Below are 18847 nucleotides of genomic sequence, written 5' to 3'. Positions count from 1 at the left end.
TTGTTGAGTGTTTAGTTGCAAATATACACTGGCCAATATCTCAAAAAATATTTATTGGGCTTCTGATTTTGTGTATTATTTTGTGTGTTAAAATACTTTTATGATGTAAATTATTGGCCATAATTTAGGCTGAGTCGGATAACAGTTAAACTGAGGGGCCACGTGAAGGCGCACATAAGAAGGGCAGTGGGTCTATTTATAGCGGAAACCGAGTTGGAAGCTTTGGAGCAACACTTGCTATCACTGCAGAACTCAAGCATAACCGCCTTATTTGTGGCCCGCTACCACCTTAGAAAGGAACGGTCTGTTGACTGTCTGGATATCCGGACTTCAGGCGGGAGAACCGAGATGCCTGTTAATCGAGCTCGAATGAGAGACAGGAATAATGTCCTAAACAGACCGGAGTTTCTGTCGTTAAACCAGCCTCTCCGAGGGGGACCTGAGGCCCGGGGGAGTACAAGGCGTCCTGGGGCTGCGAGGCGCCATTCGTGCCCAAATCAGCCGGAGGGCGTGCAGCAGGAACCGGTGGAAGGCACCAAAGACCGGAAGGAACTACCAGAGGAAGACTGTATGCAGCTCAACCCATCGTTTGGGGGGATTGCTATGAGCTCTCTCCTCGCCATTGACATCTGCATGTCCAAAAGCCTAGGGGTCTGTGCGTATACCACATCCTCGTGGGGCAGCATGCGCTCCATGGTCAAACTGCTCGCATTTACCGGCCACGGGATACCATGGGTTTTTGGCACCCTCATTTGTCTTTACAGGAGTAACACATTGGCTGGACAAGAGGTTCTGGTCAATCTTCTACTTGGTACGTTAATAATCCGATCCCGTCTCTTGTGTCTTGTGTATATGTTAACTGTCCAACAGTAGAGAAGTTGCATGCTTCATATTCCCTCTGCAGTTCGCTTTGGCTCACTAACTCCAGGCATATTAATAGGCTGCAGTTCCTATCCCTTGAGTATTGAATAACATTTCTATTTTATTCTTCTGGGCGTGGTAAATTGTTGTTTCTGCAAGTGTTTCTTCTAAATCAAGCAGGTTGAGTTTTGAACAGACGTTGAATTTTGAAACTGTAACTCTTGTCAAAGTTGCATATGCTCTCATTGACCAAACATGTTCTCCCAGTGTGTCAGGGGAGGTTTGGGTCAGGGTGTTACAGGGTTGGGTTTCAGGACCATAGTTCACCCTTCTCTGTCTCCACCTCAGCCCTCCTGCTGGATGTTATGACTGTTGCTGGGATGCAGAAACTGGTCAAGCGCAAGGGTCCCTGGGAGATGGCGCCCAGCTTCTTCGACTACATGGCGATGGACGTGTATTCGTTCCCCGCGGCACATGCCAGCCGCGCTTCCATGCTGGTCAAGTTCCTATTGGCCCATCTGGTGCTGGCGTTTCCGCTGCGCGTCCTGCTGATTCTCTGGGCCTTCCTGGTGGGCGTGTCCCGGATCATCCTCGGCCGCCACCACCTGTCAGACGTGGGCTGCGGCTTCGCACTGGGGTACCTTCACTACACCCTGGTGGAGATGGTCTGGTTGCCCTCCTCTACCTGCCAGACTCTTATCGCCATGGGAACGCTTAGCTGGAGCCCACTGCTGTAGGCACGCCCACCCATCTCCCTCCTGCCAGCCATCTTCCAGCCTCTTACCTCCCAGCCAATCAGCTCTGATCTAATATCAACAAAGACAACTGGATCAAATACATGAGATGGTTGAAACAGTATGTACCCTTGCTCTGCCCGTCCTTCCTCTCACAGTAAAGAATGCAAATATTTACAGTTATTCATCCATCACTAGTTATAAATAGGTTATTTTGAGCTTCAGCAACCTTTCTCTCCAAACAGTATGCAATATATAATAGACATCTTCTTCTCATCTTTTTACAAATATTCTTTGTTTAATATTTCTGTTGTTCAAGTATAAGAGTATTGGCATGTTAATGTATGACAGTCAGGAATGATCAGACTGATTGGAACCCAACCTTAATCTATCAGGGATTTTGTTTTAGACTTTTACATGATTATCTGTATTCTAAATGTCTGATATTTTATATGTTCAATGTCTCGGTCTTAAAGAATTGGGGTTTTGTACCAGCTATAAAATTGTTATTAGTCTACAAAGTTTATATTTATTTCATAAACTGTTCTTATGTAAAATATATACTGGCAAATGAAGTAATAAAACAGAGACTGGAGTTGAACACATATGAGGGAGGTAAAGAAAGAGATAAAATAAGACGAGTTTATGACTGTTATGAACCAAGCCAGGACAGAGTATGCATGTTCTATCAAGTTAAGAAGCTGCGTGCATGGTTTTGTACAACAATGGAATAAAAATCTATTTTCCAGCCTTAACTGAACTCTCCAAGTATTAAACATATGGTTGTGTAAAATAAATGTGCTTCAAACTTGTAAATATCCTTCCTCAGCCCAAGGTTGAATCGATTTATTATTTATATTATTATAATTTTGATGATGAACATTGGTCGAACAGATTCCAGCATATGAAAATGTGCCTTGAGGCGATATAGGCGCATGACTGTGCATCGCCACCTACAGGTAGCTATAACAAAAGCGTCCCTTCACAGCATTGGTCATTTCACCGTAAACAATATACTGTATTTTGTCTTAATAATATATAGCCTATTAACTTGCTGGAATTAAATAAAATCAAACACTGCTTGGAGTAGAAAGCCGAAATGTTTTACAAATCGGGTAGGTGGGACGGATCAGATATTGAGTGACAGGCCTCGTACATGATTACACCCAATTAAAAAATAAACCTCAAAATATTATTTTAAAATTATAAACAATACAATCGTATAATTTAAGCAGTTTAAAAAATAACTGCACAAAACTGTTCTGGTGCGCACGCCATTTCCGGAAACTGCGATGACGACAAGCTGAAGAAGGTACTGGTGTAAATACGGTTGCAAGCAATTACGGTAGCTCCATTTCCAACCCCACACCACGTTTCTTTAGCTGGTTCCAAGCACACTTCAGCTCCAACTAAAAGCTGGGATCGTATTTGTATCGGTCGAACCGTTTTACGTTTCATCAGTTATTACTACTTAAGATAGGTTCAAAATGGCAGAAAGTGACTGGGACACCGTGACCGTGCTGAGGAAGAAAGGACCAACTGCTGCGCAATCGAAGTCCAAGCAGGTAGGCTAGCTGGACATGCTAACAGGCTGAGCTATTTTAGGCAAGTTACCACAATTGGCAGCCAATACCACTTACCAGCTGAGCACACCATATTACGTTTTATTGCTAGCTACCTTTTAATTTCACGTTTTAACTAGGGTGTCGAATGTTGTCAACGTGCTATCTAGCTAACTGTTGGCTAACGTTAGCTAAAAGCTAACAATATTGAGCTTGTGGTTTACACCCATACTGGTATGCGTGTGTTTGGGTAGGGCCCCATTGATGCAGTAGTAGATGTCATTGGGGGGTAAGTAAATTGCATCGATGGGGCTAGCTAGCCAAAAAGCCCTTGCTTTTGGATACGAACAGGCTGCTTTGTTTTATAGGCTGTCGCAGCAGCCCAGAGACGCGGAGAAGAACTAGAAACATCAAAGAAATGTAAGAATCCCACTAACTCGGCCCTGGCTTTGTTAAAAGTTACAGGGTAAAGGTATGGAAATGTGCATAAGGAAATTATTCCATGGCAAACTCGCTTCCCACAGGCGTTTCAGATAAATCCAATCCGTATGTTGATAATGTCAATGGCTTCCTGTAACGACAGCTTAATTCCCTGTGTTTTTTTTTCTTAACAGGGGCTGCAGGGCAGAACAAGCAGCATGTCATCACCAAGAACACAGCCAAGCTAGACCGCGAGACGGAGGAGCTGCAGCACCAGAGGGTTCCCCTGGAGGTGGGCAAGGTGATCCAGCAGGGACGACAGAACAAGGGCCTAACGCAGAAGGACCTGGCCACTGTGAGTCGAACACACACCTACACACACCTACACACACACACACCTACACACGCACACACACACCTACGGACACACTTACACACACACTTACACACGCACACACACACGTACACACACCTGACCTACCACCTAAAATGTTCACCTGTTCAGACCATGAGGCTTACTCTGTGGCTTGTGGCACACTTCTCAGGCCACACCCCTTCCTCACTCACCAAACAGAATAGTTTCAAATACTAATCGGAAATGTGTCTTTCATTAGTTTTTGCTCAGCATAACTGGTTTGGATGATGTATGAATGTTTCTAAATTCTCTGCGGTTGTCGTCACAGAAAATCAACGAGAAGCCACAGGTCATTGCGGACTACGAGTGCGGGAAGGCCATCCCTAACAACCAGGTTATGGGCAAAATCGAAAGAGCAATAGGTGAGTGTAGCAGGCCATGAGGTGACTTAAACACACGTTTGTTGGTTATGATACTGAAGGTTAATTACATTTTATGATGGGTGTTGCCATGGCCTGGAGCTAATTGTTGGAGTTGTCCGTGCTGTTTCTAGGGTTAAAGCTACGAGGGAGAGACATTGGCAAACCAATGGACCCGCTGCCGCAGAAGAAGTGACATCACATACCGGAAGAAGCTTCTAGTCTGGCTGTTGTTTACCTTTCTGGGGGCATGCGCATCACGACTTCTGGATTCAGCTAGGCAGCCTGTCTTTTCCATGCAAGATCAGCAGTCACCCTGTGATGACATGATAAACGTCAGGTTGACTGGACAGATGAATTCAGGATATAAATTGTGCGGCTGTTTTTCTTTGGGCTTTCAGCTTATGACTGGCAATGCTACAATGAAGATTAGTTAAACATTTACAGAGTGCTCTAAAACGAATGATAAAACATGTAACTATCACCAAATGTGGGTGTAGGCCTTAGTAATGGACTACATTTACGGCTATGATTTATTTGCTTACAACCTGATATGACTAGAAAATTGCTGTAATAACGCTTTCCTCGACTGTTATGATTTTTCACTCACTAAAGTCAAGGGACCACAAAAAGGTGGCATGTGAAACAATGGCTTCTTTTGAATTATTTCACAAACAACCCTTTCAAAATGAACATATGTATCAATCCATTGAATCCAAGCACATATACAAACATAACATGTAGAGCTAGTACACTTGACATCGATACAAGGTGGATGGCAAGGACATTGCCTAACCCTCACTGAAAACGGTTTACGACTAGGAACGATTGACGCTCATGGCAACGACAAACTGAATGACACCAATGCGAACAACTAACCAGTTCAATTTGGACTTAAAGTTTCAGACAGAGCGATAGATGTCGCTGTCTAGTTCGAAGGCAATTCTTAAAAAAGGCCTGCTTTTTAGCACCCTCCGCCTTCGCTGCAAACGTCACCGATGGTACGTCCCCGCCCGAATGCAAAACGTGAATATGTCCGTGGTGGATTCGCGTTCATACGGTTGTCGGGCTTGTTTGGGCTTGGCTATTCCACCTAGCTGGAGTTTCCGAACGGACAATCTCAAACCGTACGCGTAAGCTGTTAGCTATCGAACGTAGTTATCATCCAATCCAGCTGGTTACATTTTTATCTATTTGTCACATTGTGATGTTGAGCTATCAGCAGCTAGGCTAGCTAACTAGCCATATCCTTTCAAAGCCATCAAAATGAGTGGCTCTCCAGCATAGATATCTGGCTACTGTGATTAGAGATTTAGCTAAACCGGAGGAGTTAAGTTGAGTCGCCACTTTTTAAACTGGTGATCAGTTTCCGTGACATTAACGGCATTTTCTCGGCAAAGAGGATGTCTAAACGTCTCAGGAATAGTGAGGTTTGCGCGGACTGCAGTGTTCCAGGTAAGTCTGTGTTACTGGGTCATCATGGCATGAAATGATGCTGTCAACTCAAATCACCGAGGCGGGCCAGTTAGTATAGTAATTCTAACGTTACAACAATACACTACTATGCAGCAGCAGTTAAAGCAGATCATGTCAACTCTGCGAGCTAGCGGATCAGCCCGTAACATACATATGGTGTAACTGATTTATAAGTAGGCTTGTTGTCTTAATTTGCGTCAGTATGCACCAGTGAGGTAATTGTCTGAATGGCATGCATGACATCATTCTTACAGATCGAATGTAATATCTCAAAGTCACATTACAAAAACCTCTATAAATGTTTGGACTAGTCAGATGAGGTGTTGCAGGTCTAATAATGTGTCACTGTTTTCACTTACAGAATCTTGAATCTAGACATGCCAATGTCATAGTTTTATTACTGATGTAATCAGGTCACATAGGCCTATACGACCATTCTATATACAGTGTTTTTATATTTCTATCAGTCTAGGAGTTGAATGAATCAGTTAAGGATTGTTTTGGGTGCTTTGCATCTTTTAGAGAAGAATGACTTGATGCTGTCCAGTGAATACAGGAAGAAAAACAGGATGTTGAATGAATTGAGGATGCAGAGACTGATTTTTTTGCTATTGTATTCTAAAAAGCTTTTGTTTTGACTTTCCCCGCATCACAAAACCAGTGGTAGGAGGCTATGTGAGTCAGTGACCTAGGCCCATGCTCTAAGTATAGCTCTTCACTAAGAATGATACTACAAACCTTACCAGTAGTTTAAATCATCAAGACCCCAAGCCTTAAGCCAGTCACTGACCACCAGACTCATTAGTCAAGGCCCCTCCACCAGCTGTCCTGGTATGCCCCTCCAGGTTCCTCCTATTACCAGTTGTTGTACTTGAGTCTCTGCATATTTTTAGCAGTCGCAGGCGTCGTTTTAATTTAGCCGCACTTACATTTGTTGAGGAGTGAGCAGACTTGTCGGCAGGCCCCAGCCCTGTGTGGACAGGAAGGCAGAGACAGAAAGCTTAGGGCCAGGTGCCCCACGCGAGAGGCCCTACAGCTGTTTAACCCACACCTCAGCTGTTCCTGGTAGCCCTGCCTGCTGCCATTCCAGCGCCAAATCAGCCCGGTGCTGTCGTCATCTGTTCGTGTGGCCTTTCATTCTTATGAACGTACGTTTTCCCCAGAGTAGCAGCCACTGTGTTGGCTTTCGATGCTAACTTAAGTTTTTCTCTCCTGCCAGCCTCTGTTTCCTCCAAGGAGCCTGCCTCCGTTTTCACAATAGCCCAACCCTCTCTTTGGTGGTGTCTGTGACTGTCAGTTAGATTGTTTGGTGCATCTGTCATTATCTCAACCCAGCTCCTTTGACTATTGTATGCTACCCCAAGGGCCCTTGAAAACTACCTTTACCAGGGTATGCATTAGTGTCCTGCTCTGCTTATGCATGTTGGGCACAAGCCTTCACGCTGCAATTATTTCAAGGCTAGTTTGTGAAAGAGGAAATTGCTCTCTCGCTCAGCTGAAAAAGGATGAGATTTTTTTTGTTTGTTGAGCATGTCGTTTTTAACGCTACCCATATATGGAAATGTGTGGTTGAACTTCCCATTTGCGCTTTGTGCACCGCTAGCCTAAATCTCAATACCACTGAAGGTCAGAAGATTCAGAGAATAAAATTATTCACCACTCTACCACATACGTACACTCTACCACAAACTGACCTATATCTATAATGTCCTATATTTATAAAAAAAAACAACAAAAAAAACACGTCTACTGCAAAGCAGGCCAAGTAGACTGCTTATGCACAGTCATTAATGTGTTCACTGATCATGTAACTTTAGCCTTGATGGACCAGCCTACTGTCCCCATTATCTGCAGTAATCTGAGCTTGGCTGAGTTTCAGATAGACTTCAGGCAGGTGGAAGTGTAAAGCCACCAGAATGGTAGGTCTGAGGCTTGAGTCTGTAGCCAACTGAAAAGTGAAGTGGTCTGCCAAAGCCAGCATGCCAAATATTTGAATAATGGTCCTAAGCAATGGAACAAAACAGTCACACGGAAGGTGTTATAAACCAAGGAACCTTGTTACAGCTTGTTAAACAAACAGATCGGTCGACCCAAAGCTTGAAGTCTGGTTTAGCTGTGTGGAGATGAAAGCTGACAGCGATGTATAACTCAAATAAGAATGACAGTTATGAGCTGTTTAAATACTTACTATTGTACCTTCTTTTTTTGATCCCACCCCCCACCCCTCCCAGAGCCTCGCTGGGCGTCGGTGAACAGGGGCGTGTTGGTCTGCGACGAGTGCTGCAGTGTCCATCGGAGTCTGGGCAGGCACAGCTCCCAAGTCCGTCACCTGACGCACACCACATGGCCGCCCACCCAGCTCCAGGTGAGCCTCTCTCTAGGCAGCGTGTCACGGGGGCCACGGCGCCCCCCTGCCCCCCCATCCCCACGGTGGGTCCTCAGATCCTGGTTCCTCTCCTCCAGATACAGAGGGTCGTGGAGAGCTCTCTTTTATGAGCCACTGGCTCCCTGCCATGCCTGGAGACATGTAGAGATGAGATCATTATCCTGGCTCGCTATCAAGTGTAGTCACAGCTCTGCTTAGTGTCTCATGGAGCTTCCAACCTCATCTGCTCTCAATATAGAGCATTGGCACTGTGGCGATGAGCTGGCTGGTTGAATGTAGATGACAGCATCTCTCTGAGAATTAGCGTCTTTGAAAAAAATTCAATAAGTGTTATTTCACGTCTGTTGCATTGTTTTGTTCCTACACAGTTCCTCTTCATGTGTGTCCTCTGCTACACAGATGGTTCAGACATTATACAACAATGGGGCCAACTCGATATGGGAGCACTCTCTCCTGGACCCCGCGTCTGTCATGAGCGGGAAACGCAAAGCCAACCCCCAGGACAAAGTGCAGTGAGTCACCCCTCAGTGTCTGAAGCATGGCGGTGTTGTGTTGCTCGCAAATATAGGAGAGATGATTGAACAGAACGGCCTTTTACTGCAGCTCGAGTGTCAGCTTGAATGTACAGATATGTTCGAGAAGCTAATTCGCCTCATGGAGTATGGTGGATTTGCTATGACAGGAAGTGATAGTTGAAACTTGTTCGTAATGGCAGTGGGGCCCCAGGCTCTCTCTTGTGTGAGTGTGTGTGTGTGTGTGTGTGTGTGTGTGATGGTCTTTTAAGCTCCTCTGTTCTTGTCATCTTACAGCCCAAACAAAACGGAGTTCATCAAAGCCAAATATCAAATGTTGGCTTTTGTTCACCGGATGCCCTGTCGAGATGATGACAGTTTTACAGCTAAGGACCTAAGCAAGGTGTGAAAAGAAGTCGGGGTGATGAACAACACTTCTCAGAATGGTACAGAACATTTCACTAACACCTTGTTTTGATGTCTTTCTTTTTTTTTATAGCAACTTCACTCGAGTGTCCGCACAGGTAATCTGGAGACATGTTTGAGGTTACTCTCTCTGGGAGCCCAGGCTAACTTCTTTCACCCCGTAAGATTCACCATTCCTTTCTTTTCTCCCTTCCTCCCCCCGCCCCCCTTCTTTCCTGGTGTGGATTTTTCACAGGGAGGCTTTTACACTGCGCTGTTTACTTTTCCTGCAGGAGAAAGGGAACACGCCGCTGCATGTGGCTGCCAAGGCGGGCCAGGTGTCTCAGGCGGAGCTGCTGACGGTGTACGGGGCCGATCCCGGGGCCCCAGATACGAGCGGAAAGACCCCCATCGACTATGCAAGGTCAGTCTGTCATCGATCACCAACTGAAGGCCAAATATTCTTTTTCGCCACCCTGGCTAGCTGTGACATTGTTTGATTGGCGGATCTTTTCTCCGCAGGCAAGCTGGGCACCAGGACTTGGCAGAGAGGCTGGTGGAGATCCAGTACGAGTTGACCGACCGTCTGGCTTTCTATCTGTGTGGGAGGAAACCTGGTGAGAGAGAAATCAATGTCTCATATTTGATCACACACACATGTCGCAAGCACTTAACGCACACTTCACACACACCTCGCAACATTATCACACCTGTCCTTCATTACGAGGTATTATTCGAAGCAATGGGTGTCTGTGTCTTCTTTCAGATCATAGATGTGGCCAACACTTCATAATTCCCCAGATGGCAGACAGGTAAGGTAACACACATAATGGCTTCATTCCAGATGACCCCCGACCCTGTCGGTGAGTGTATCCTGTAGTTAGAGGAGAGGGAGGAGCTGGCAGGCCTGTTCTGGCACGTTCTTGGGTTCCCTCGTGCAAGGAAATGCACAGATCCCCCGAGACAATTGCACTGTAATTGTTGCAGTTAAAATACAATCTGTCTTAGTCAGTATGCAGTCTTAGTTTTAAATCCTACACTTCTGGTTTAAAAGCCATGTACTTATAATGGACCCCGAATTAAGCCTGTTGTCTTTTTTTTTCAATGCTTTCTTTTAATGGATAAGGAACATGTAAGTATTCAAATCAAATAAAAATGTGTCTATTTGTATAGCCCCTTTTTACAAGCAATGTCACAGAGGGCTTCACATACGCCAATAGAACTGACCCTCAACCAACGTAAACCTAAGTATTCCATCTCATCAGGTTTAAAATCGGCTCCAGTTCCGTAGATCAGAAATTAAACGTCTATACATTTGTTTTCCGTGTCCAGCAGTTTAGATCTGTCTGAACTCGCAAAGGCAGCCAAGAAGAAGCTCCAGTCGGTGAGTCCTGAGTGAGATCTGATGTTTTGAGGGTTTCGATCAGTTCGGATGAATTCCACCATGGCCCCCTCACACAGGACTGTCTCTCCATTGTAGCTCAGTAATCATTTGTTCGAGGAGCTGGCGATGGATGTGTACGACGAGGTGGACCGGAGAGAGACGGACGCAGGTGAGACGTCGATGTCGGTGGCGCGCGTTCCCTCCGCAGCTTTCAAAATCGCTGTCCTTTTCATGGTTTGGAGTTGAGGTGCGTTGTTGCTGCGATGGCAAGCCAGACGTGTAATGACGTGCGTGTCTGTTGTGTTCAGTTTGGTTAGCGACGCAGAACCACAGCACCCTGGTGACGGAGACCACAGTGGTGCCTTTCCTTCCTGTGAACCCGGAATACTCGTCGACACGAAATCAGGCAAGCTCGCCTCACCCCAGCCTCACTCCATGTCAGCCTCACTTGTTAGCCTCATCTCAGCCTCTCTTGTAAAGGGATGGTGCTTAGCTAATCATTCCTATTCTCTTCCAGGGACGACAAAAACTTGCGAGATTCAACGCGCACGAGTTTGCGACTCTTGTCATCGATATACTGAGCGATGCAAAACGTAGACAGCAGGGGAATTCTATCACGGGTCCTAAAGGTGGGTATGGGATGACCCCCATCTCCTCCAGCTTCAGGTGACAATCTGGAGGCCGGGCCTTCAACAGGAACGGCTGTTTGTCACGTGGGCCTGCTCTGTCATTGTCAGATAACGTGGAGCTGATCCTGAAGAGCGTGGGCAGCCGGCACGGCAGCGAGAGTCAGGACAACGACCAGCCCGACTATGACAGCGTGGCCTCGGACGAGGACACGGACCAGGATCCCTCCTCCTGCAAGGGAGACCGCACCAAGGTGCCGCCCGCTCCGCCTGGGCGTTCCATTCATGTTTGAAAATGGCGTTGTGTGGGGCTGCTAAATACAAGCATTTAATACATTAATGTGCCTCTCCACAACGCTAACCTTCCCCCTAATCCTCCCCTCTCTTTCCTCTCTTTCCTCTCTGTCCTCTCGTCCTCTCCTCCCCTTCCCTGGCCCTTCCCTCTCCCCTCCCCTCTCCTCCCCTCCCCTCTCCTCTCCTCCCCCTCCCTGGCCCTTCCCTCTCCCCTCTCCTCCCCTCTCCTCCCCTCTCCTCTCCTCTCCTCCCCTCTCCTCTCCTCCTCCCCTCTCCTCTCCTCTCCTCTCCTCCCCCTCCCTGGCCTTCCCCTCTCCTCCCTCTCCCCTCTCCTCCCTCTCCCCTCCCCTATCCTCCCTCTCCCCTCTCCTCCCTCTCCTCCCTCTCCCCTCTCCTCCCTCTCCCCTCCCCTCTCATCCCCTCCCCTCCCCTCTCCTCCCCCTCCCTGGCCCTCCCAGAGCCTGGACTCAGACCTGTCGGACGGGCCCATCACGGTGCAGGAGTTCCTGGACGTGAAGAACGCCCTGTCTGCCTCTGAGGCCAAGATCCAACAGCTGCTGAAAGTCAACAACAACCTGAGCGATGAACTCAGACTCATGCAGAAAAAGGTACCCTCAGAGCTGCACCAATCAGATCACTAAGGCCGAGGGCTGGACTAGGGCTGGACTTATCTCCCAACCCCTTTTACCCCACTGTGAAGCACATTGTGTTGCCTCCTGGTATGAAATGCGCTATATAAATAAAGTTTGATTTGATTAGATTTTATGGGTGCACAGCCGTCAGGCAAGCTTTGGTCCCTTCCCCCACCTCTCCTCCCCCACCTCTCCTCCCCCACCTCCACTCCCCCACCTCCACTCCCCCACCTCCACTCCCCCACCTCCACTCCCCCACCTCTCCTCCCCCACCTCCACTCCCCCACCTCCACTCCCCCACCTCTCCTCCCCCACCTCTCCTCCCCCACCTCCACTCCCCCACCTCCACTCCCCCACCTCCACTCCCCCACCTCCACTCCCCCACCTCCACTCCCCCACCTCTCCTCCCCCACCTCTCCTCCCCCACCTCTCCTCCCCCACCTCCACTCCCCCACCTCCACTCCCCCACCTCCACTCCCCCACCTCTCCTCCCCCACCTCCACTCCCCCACCTCTCCTCCCCCACCTCCCCTCCACAGTCTCCCCCCTCCCAGCCCCTCTGGTGGGCCAGGCTGTCTCTGGCCTGGGTCTCAGACCAGGCCTGCTGGACACCAGACTGCCTGTCTTTTTACTGCTAAATGTTGGCCAGCATGTTGTAATTTTCCAAGGTGGCTTTATAGTCTTTTGGAAATATGTATTAAACATTTTTTTTTCTTTTTCTTCGTTGCAGTAAAAGCCGTTTTATCTCACATGATAGTACTAACAGACATGTCAAGAATAACCAGCATGCACGATTGCCTTTCCTCAGTTAGTAATTTGACTAAGTGACTAACTCCACTGTTTTAAGACAACATTTTAAACTACTGTATGTGTACCGGTGGAATAATAATGTAACTGTCATCTAATCCAATGTCATCTAATCCAGACCTTCTTGATTATGTGAGATAACACAACTTTCTCTTACGGATGATAACAGATGTGTTTTTTGCCTGATATCTGTAAAGGTCCAACTGCTCTGGTGAAAAGATAACCTAGTTCCACAGATATTAGATAACCTTGTACCACAGATATTCTCCTTCTAATGTAGAACAGCACGTCCCTGCAAGAGATCAGATCCACTGTGTACAACCTCCTCTTCATTTGACGAGAAAGCTGTCATGACGATCACTTAAATTCTACCTTCAAAAGTGTGTGTTTTAAGGATTTAGACAAGTGATTATGATTTTTATTGTATTTTTTTACTTAAAAAGTGAAAAGTGACTATATCCCTATTCACTTCTGTTCCAACCCCCTTCAAAACAGCCATTATGTTGGAATGCTGATGTCATCTGTTGATGTGATGAGCGACCCTGCCACAGGGTTGAAAGCTCTGTTGACATGCTCTGCTAGACAGCGAGGTTAGACTTGTGTTTCCCAAGGACTGATAGAGACGACTGTGAGTCAGCCCAGCCTGCCTGGTGTGGACTGAGCGCTGGTCTCCATAGTGAAGTACGGGGTGAACATGTCTCACTGGAGATCCTTAGTGGTCAACATGTGCACTGAGATTCAGCTGTGTGGACTGGCATTGTTTAGAAGTCACGGCTGAAGTCATTTACAACTTTCCCTGACCCCCCTCCTCCTCTTACTGAAAAGCACCATTGACCCCCCCCCCCCCCCCCCCAGTGTGGCTGAATAACGGTCTCATCCGAAACCGAACGCATTTCTCTGCGATGGTACCAGGTCTTTTCAAGATCCCAGAGGGGCTTCCTGGTTTCTGAACTCTGTCTCTGCTTGGGCGTATTCTTCCACAGTTCTGCAGGGTCTGCTTGTCCCGGGGGCTCCCCCAGGGCCCCCCTGCCACCTTGCCTGCCTGCCGCTGCTCTTTCTGCTTGCTTTGACACCCTGCTTCGACCCTTTGTGATTGATTTGAGTCTTCCGAAACCTAGCATGAGTAACACGAGAGATTGGGCCTTGATTATTAACTGTAACACATACCATATCAATAATATGCAATCTTTTACATAACAGGATGGAAACAGAGACTTAAGGATATTCAGCTTTATGTAGCTTATACGTGGTACAATACAAATGCATCAAATACTTAACTCGTGAGGTAACTATTAGGCTTTAATGGAGGTTTAGCGTGAGAGTGGTCAGCTGTAGGCCAGAGCAGGCCAGGAGAGCCAGCGTGTCCAGGAAGTTCCTCTCAGTCCTGCCGACCCGTGTCTTCCAGCTGCAGTCTCTGCAAAGCGAGAATACCTCTCTGAGGCGACAGGGCCCAGCCAGTATGTATCAGGTCCCCGGCTCGTCCAGCCACCCCGACCCCTCCAGCCCCTCAGCCTTGAAACGGCGGCAGGCTGCACAGTCCAGCCGGCCCATGTCTATGTATGAGACTGGCTCCGGTCTGAAGCCCTGCCTCCCCAAAGGGGAGACCCCGTACCCAGAGGAGGGCATCCCCACCCTGCAACCTTTCCCTCCTCATGTAAGTAAGACCTGCAACCCTGCCTCTGCCACTTCCTCACCCTCCTCCCCAGTCTTGTCCTCCACGTCTCTCTGTCTCTCTCTCCCCCCTCCCTCCACATCCTGTCTGTCTGCAACATTCCTTCCCCCTTTTTTGCCCCTCCCCTCATTCTCTCGCTACGGGTTTGTTGGATGAAGTTGGCGTAGGGTTATCTCGTAGCTGGGAGGTAGTGATCCGCCCGGACAATGCCAGACGTGAGAGTCCCACAGCTAGTCTCATACAGTATCTGAACGCCTTCATTCGTTACTGGAGTTTTACCGGTGTTACTATGACTACTTTTTCTGTTCAGGTAGATTTATAGGCATTTCTTTCCACCATTGTTCTGATCTAAAGTATTTTAAAGGTTTGTATGTGTCATTTCAAATACGCATTAAACAACCCATACAAATGGTTTTTCAGTGTTCGTTTTCTGTCTCTGTGACAAACTAACAGCATCATTTATGATTCGAATCTGTTCTCTGTCCTTCATGGTGTTTGGTGTTTTTATAAATGTGTTTAACTCCATTGTTTTGTCATTTTTCAAAAGTTAAAGATTCAGTTTACTGCACGCCTGTATTGAAATTCCAGCAGGTATGGTATCTACTAAATGATCCAAAGGAGGCATAGCCAGAACATCGAAATATGTGGTGTTATTTAAAGCCTTTGGACTTTGTCATTATCTTGTCAATCACACTTTTTTAAATAATATTTTCCCTTTTTCACAGTAGTTATTGTTTTCTTCAAGTGCTCTCAAGAATTGTTATCAACCAATGGTGACTGTTTTTGGGAGCGCTAACTAGGTTAAATAAAACATTTTCACATATCTATTGAAAACATTTGATCTGAACCCTTTTCTAGACGGGAAGGGCCGCTTTGGTTACTTCCTCCTCATCCCTCCCCTCCTTCCCATCCACCCTGTCTTGGTCGCCGGACGAAAGTGCTCAAAGGGTTAAGTACCTCCTCACTTGGTCCGTGCCTCGCGGGAAGCAGCCGGCGCAGAGAGCCCCTTGCCTTTTGCTGTCTCCTCTTCCTCCTCCTCCACCTCCACCCTCCTCCACCTCCACCCTCCTCCTCCTGCTCCCCACCTGGCCCTCTGCATGAGCTACCCCTCCACCACAGGCCTCCCTCCTCTCCGTCATGCTTCCAGCCCAGTGCTGTGGAGTTCTCCGTGACTCCACGGCACCCCCCACAGAGCAGAAACCTCACCGGTCGCACCACACGCTCCTCTGTTTTCCTTCCCTCCCAGACGGTCTGTTTCAGTCTCCTCGGACGTCTGCCCCTCGCGTAGCTCAGACACCAGACAGTTACACCGTCACTTCACCTGTGGAGACAGTATTTGGAGAACCTCAAACGAGCCTCGTTCCTGACCTCTAACCCCCCCCCCCCACGGCCTCGGCCGCTCCAGCATGCTCTCACCACCTCCGTTAACACCGGCCCTTTCCGGTTATCCCGACTTCCTCGTCGAAGGGACTGGTTTGTACTCGGGCTGTTAGACTCGGGGCGGGGAAAGAAAAAGGGTCATGTTGTTCATCCAGCCGCTGAACTGTGGTAGGGTGGCTTTGCGTGGGGGTGTGGCATCTTGCTCAGTGGACAGGAAGAGGATTATGTTTGGTCTCTTGTGGGCTGATAGTGAGACTGAAGGGTATGTATTTTGACGGTACGTGGCTGGTCCCTACCTTTCCTCTGGCTGGCTGTCTGCTGTGTCCTGCAAAAAGTAGTTCCCTGTGCAGGGCCTCTGCAAGGCGTAGGGATTTGCATGAAATCATACCTGTAAACCAACTCTCCAAATCAGTTTTCTCTCCTTTAGTGGTAAAACAAAGTATAATTGCAAGGTCTGAATGCGTGACTGGAGCTCGATGTTTACATGTCCTTTCATATTTATTTCATGCCAATCAACTGTAAGGAACTGCTATGCTTGGACTGTCGTCGTTAAATCTTTCTAAATTCTTCGGAACCTCGACTTAATTTCTTTAGTTTGTTCACTATTGGTCCAAAAGTTATTAACTTGGACCGGAACCAGGGTGAAGTGATTAAGTTGTGGTTCTGAAGCAATTCTGAGCAAGCTCTTTCCTCCGAGATTTTTATTTCTTCCGTTATTCCCCCCCCCCCCCCTCCCCTCAGTTCTCAAACACCTCAGACCATTCTCCACCACTGTTTACTGTTCGTTTCTAATGCCGTCCATATGTCCAATCTCCACTCTCAGGAGATTAATTGTTGTCGTGCACCTTCCACCAGTCTGCAAGAACAGCCCGTCTGTCAGGGTGTTTGTTAGCTATTAAATGTCCCTGATTGGATTGTGTATAATACTGTATAATGTGTTAAAACATTTGAAATTTACTTGCAAAGCCATGTGGAATAGTTATTTATTAGCCAAAAGGCACATTGAGTGGAAAAGTGATATTTTGAACCCGGATAACCCCTTTCTACTAACCCTGGCCATCACGTTTATGAGGCTTCACATTGAGTTCCATATGTGCTTCTTTGCTCTTGGCTGGTTTCATGCAAAGTAGTTATCTGCATTCATTGTCTTATGTTTTGGTTTAAAAAAATGTGTAAAAACACATTACTTTCATTTGACTATCAAAACACGATTCAAACACATTTGAAATCTATTTTTATGTGTACACTTTGCATTGAAATGATTGCAGCAGCATATCCTCTTCCTGTTTACGTTGTCAGCGTCGTCAGGACGCTCCGTCTCCTAGCAACATGTGTGACCCCTCTCCCTCTCGCCTCAGGCCTCCAGGATGGAGAAACAGACCAGCATGCCTGACAGTGACTATGACAACGCCACCAACGACACGGAAATGGAGGACTCAGGGTAGGACCTTACCCCCAACACACACACCATGACCGACACCAACACCTAAACGCCAATCGAGTGTTCCTCGTGTTTCATTCATCTGCGTTATGGCGCTGAGCCGAAGGCTGCCCTGTGTTCTCCCAGCAGCGTGTTCAGGAGGGGCAGGCTGAGGAGCAGCGGCTGGCTGGGCGAGGGCAGCTCCATCCCGGAGCTGGACGACCTGGAGGCGGAGCCTGACCCCAGCCTGCCCAGCACGGAGGACGTCATCCGCAAGACGGAGCAGATCACCAAGAATATCCAGGAGCTGCTGCGCGCCGCCCAGGAGAACAAGCACGACAGGTGAGGGGCTCGGACGCCACGTGGGGCCGGACCCCACGCGGGGCCGGACCCCACGCTGCCGGCTCCTGGGAAGCAGCTGCTGTCACCTTTTGTTTTGTTCGACATCAAAATCCTGCTTCTCCTTTTTGGCATATTCATGATTTCTACTTCCTTGTCGATCAAATAATTTTTGGGTTCCTCGTCACTGTTCTTCATGGGGTATTTGAGTTCAGCTTTTCACCAGTTCTGTTTCTCAGTATTTAATTTATCTCCCTACATTTCCTCTTTCTGTGTCTCTGTCTCTGTCCGGTCACGTCTTACCTCCTCCCCCTCCTCCTCCCTGGTGTGTTGTCTCTTGGGCCCTGTGTGGTTCTGTGGCCCCCGGGAGCAGACCGTGTGAGCGCGAGGGTGTGCGCAGGCTCAGGCACAGCCTGGGCTGCTTCAGCACCCTGGTGCCCTGGGCGGACAAGCCCCCCTCCCCCCTGCTAGCCCCCGGCCTCCGGCCCCCTGACCCCTCCACCTGGTACTCTGGCCTCTGTTCCTGCCTCCCAGGCACAGTGTGTGTCTCTCTCTGTCTGTCTCCCTCTGTCTCTGTGTCTCTCTCTCTCTCTGTGTTATGCCTCCCCCCTCACCTCCTCACTGACTTTCTTGCTGTGGCGTGTGGACTACTTTGCCTGTTGACTATCTTCCTCAGACTAACGCCATTCTCACTAATTCTAAAGTTGTCTTTTGCGTGTTAATCAGTGAGGTGATTGTAGTGGCTACTTGAATCTCTCTCCTCTTCAAAGAAGGAAAAACTGTTGGCTTCCCTTTAGTTTTATGGATCTTAAAACGAATGGTTTAGTTTTATTGTTCTTGATTGCTCTTCCACCCAGCCCTGAAGGGTGAGCGCTGTCTCTTCCCTACCGGAGTGCTGTGTGTGGTAGCGTCCTGTAACCCTGTGAATGCTAACCAGCGTTCTGCAGTTTGAGGGCGAGTTTGAATTGTGTGCTAGTTTGCTTTGCCCAGACTGTTAATGTAACAGCATGTCATGGGTGTAACAAATTATTATTATTATTTCATTGTTTTACTGTTTAACATTTTGAAGGCTAATCTCTTATTGACCTTTCTATTCTTTCAACAGCTTTCTACCCTGCTCAGAAAGAATCCATGTGGCTGTAACAGAGATGGCGACCCTCTTTC

General features: G+C 47.8%; 4 protein-coding genes across 4 annotated transcripts; all 4 read left to right on the top strand.

Moving 5' to 3' along the window:
• The first annotated feature begins 226 nt into the window (after nucleotides 1–226).
• plpp7a (phospholipid phosphatase 7a (inactive)) lies at nucleotides 227–2350 on the top strand. The gene is made up of 2 exons (XM_062456104.1): nucleotides 227–811; nucleotides 1210–2350. Exons 1-2 carry the CDS (start codon nucleotides 349–351, stop codon nucleotides 1596–1598), a joined length of 852 nt encoding a protein of 283 aa, XP_062312088.1. The 5' UTR covers nucleotides 227–348; the 3' UTR covers nucleotides 1599–2350.
• Nucleotides 2351–2887: 537 nt separating this feature from the next.
• On the top strand, nucleotides 2888–5000 carry edf1 (endothelial differentiation-related factor 1). The gene is made up of 5 exons (XM_062456105.1): nucleotides 2888–3160; nucleotides 3526–3577; nucleotides 3772–3932; nucleotides 4261–4354; nucleotides 4486–5000. The coding sequence occupies exons 1-5, from the start codon at nucleotides 3083–3085 to the stop codon at nucleotides 4545–4547; spliced, it is 447 nt and encodes a 148-aa protein (XP_062312089.1). The 5' UTR covers nucleotides 2888–3082; the 3' UTR covers nucleotides 4548–5000.
• A 362-nt stretch (nucleotides 5001–5362) lies between these two features.
• Nucleotides 5363–14958, top strand: LOC134016816 (ARF GTPase-activating protein GIT2-like). Its single transcript, XM_062456101.1, has 15 exons — nucleotides 5363–5806; nucleotides 8059–8192; nucleotides 8613–8725; nucleotides 9023–9128; nucleotides 9225–9311; nucleotides 9424–9554; nucleotides 9653–9747; nucleotides 9897–9942; nucleotides 10463–10514; nucleotides 10611–10683; nucleotides 10823–10920; nucleotides 11032–11143; nucleotides 11252–11394; nucleotides 11893–12042; nucleotides 14278–14958. Exons 1-15 carry the CDS (start codon nucleotides 5755–5757, stop codon nucleotides 14698–14700), a joined length of 1815 nt encoding a protein of 604 aa, XP_062312085.1. The 5' UTR covers nucleotides 5363–5754; the 3' UTR covers nucleotides 14701–14958.
• Nucleotides 14959–15499: 541 nt separating this feature from the next.
• On the top strand, nucleotides 15500–18843 carry LOC134016822 (ARF GTPase-activating protein GIT2-like; the record flags this gene model as incomplete). The annotated part of the gene is made up of 5 exons (XM_062456108.1): nucleotides 15500–16186; nucleotides 17283–17365; nucleotides 17492–17686; nucleotides 18057–18188; nucleotides 18789–18843. Coding segments are annotated over exons 2-5 (456 nt in total), but the record flags the coding sequence as incomplete, so codon positions are not given.
• Between the last annotated feature and the right edge of the window lie 4 nt (nucleotides 18844–18847).

This window comes from Osmerus eperlanus, unplaced genomic scaffold, assembly GCF_963692335.1.
Source record: "Osmerus eperlanus unplaced genomic scaffold, fOsmEpe2.1 SCAFFOLD_248, whole genome shotgun sequence".
Lineage (NCBI taxonomy): Eukaryota > Metazoa > Chordata > Actinopteri > Osmeriformes > Osmeridae > Osmerus > Osmerus eperlanus.
Note: the sequence above shows the minus strand (reverse complement) of the source record. Positions and strands in the feature narration are given on the sequence as shown.

Bases quoted from the DNA above. Each gene is read 5' to 3' on its own strand.
- plpp7a (XM_062456104.1), top strand. From the start codon at position 349: ATGCCTGTTAATCGAGCTCGAATGAGAGACAGGAATAATGTCCTAAAC. The intron at 812-1,209 runs GTACGTTAATAA...TCTCCACCTCAG, and splicing joins TCTGGTCAATCTTCTACTTG to CCCTCCTGCTGGATGTTATG.
- edf1 (XM_062456105.1), top strand. From the start codon at position 3,083: ATGGCAGAAAGTGACTGGGACACCGTGACCGTGCTGAGGAAGAAAGGA. The intron at 3,578-3,771 runs GTAAGAATCCCA...TTTTCTTAACAG, and splicing joins ACTAGAAACATCAAAGAAAT to GGGCTGCAGGGCAGAACAAG. The intron at 4,355-4,485 runs GTGAGTGTAGCA...TGCTGTTTCTAG, and splicing joins CAAAATCGAAAGAGCAATAG to GGTTAAAGCTACGAGGGAGA.
- LOC134016816 (XM_062456101.1), top strand. From the start codon at position 5,755: ATGTCTAAACGTCTCAGGAATAGTGAGGTTTGCGCGGACTGCAGTGTT. The intron at 8,193-8,612 runs GTGAGCCTCTCT...TCTGCTACACAG, and splicing joins GGCCGCCCACCCAGCTCCAG to ATGGTTCAGACATTATACAA. The intron at 9,943-10,462 runs GTAAGGTAACAC...TTCCGTGTCCAG, and splicing joins ATTCCCCAGATGGCAGACAG to CAGTTTAGATCTGTCTGAAC.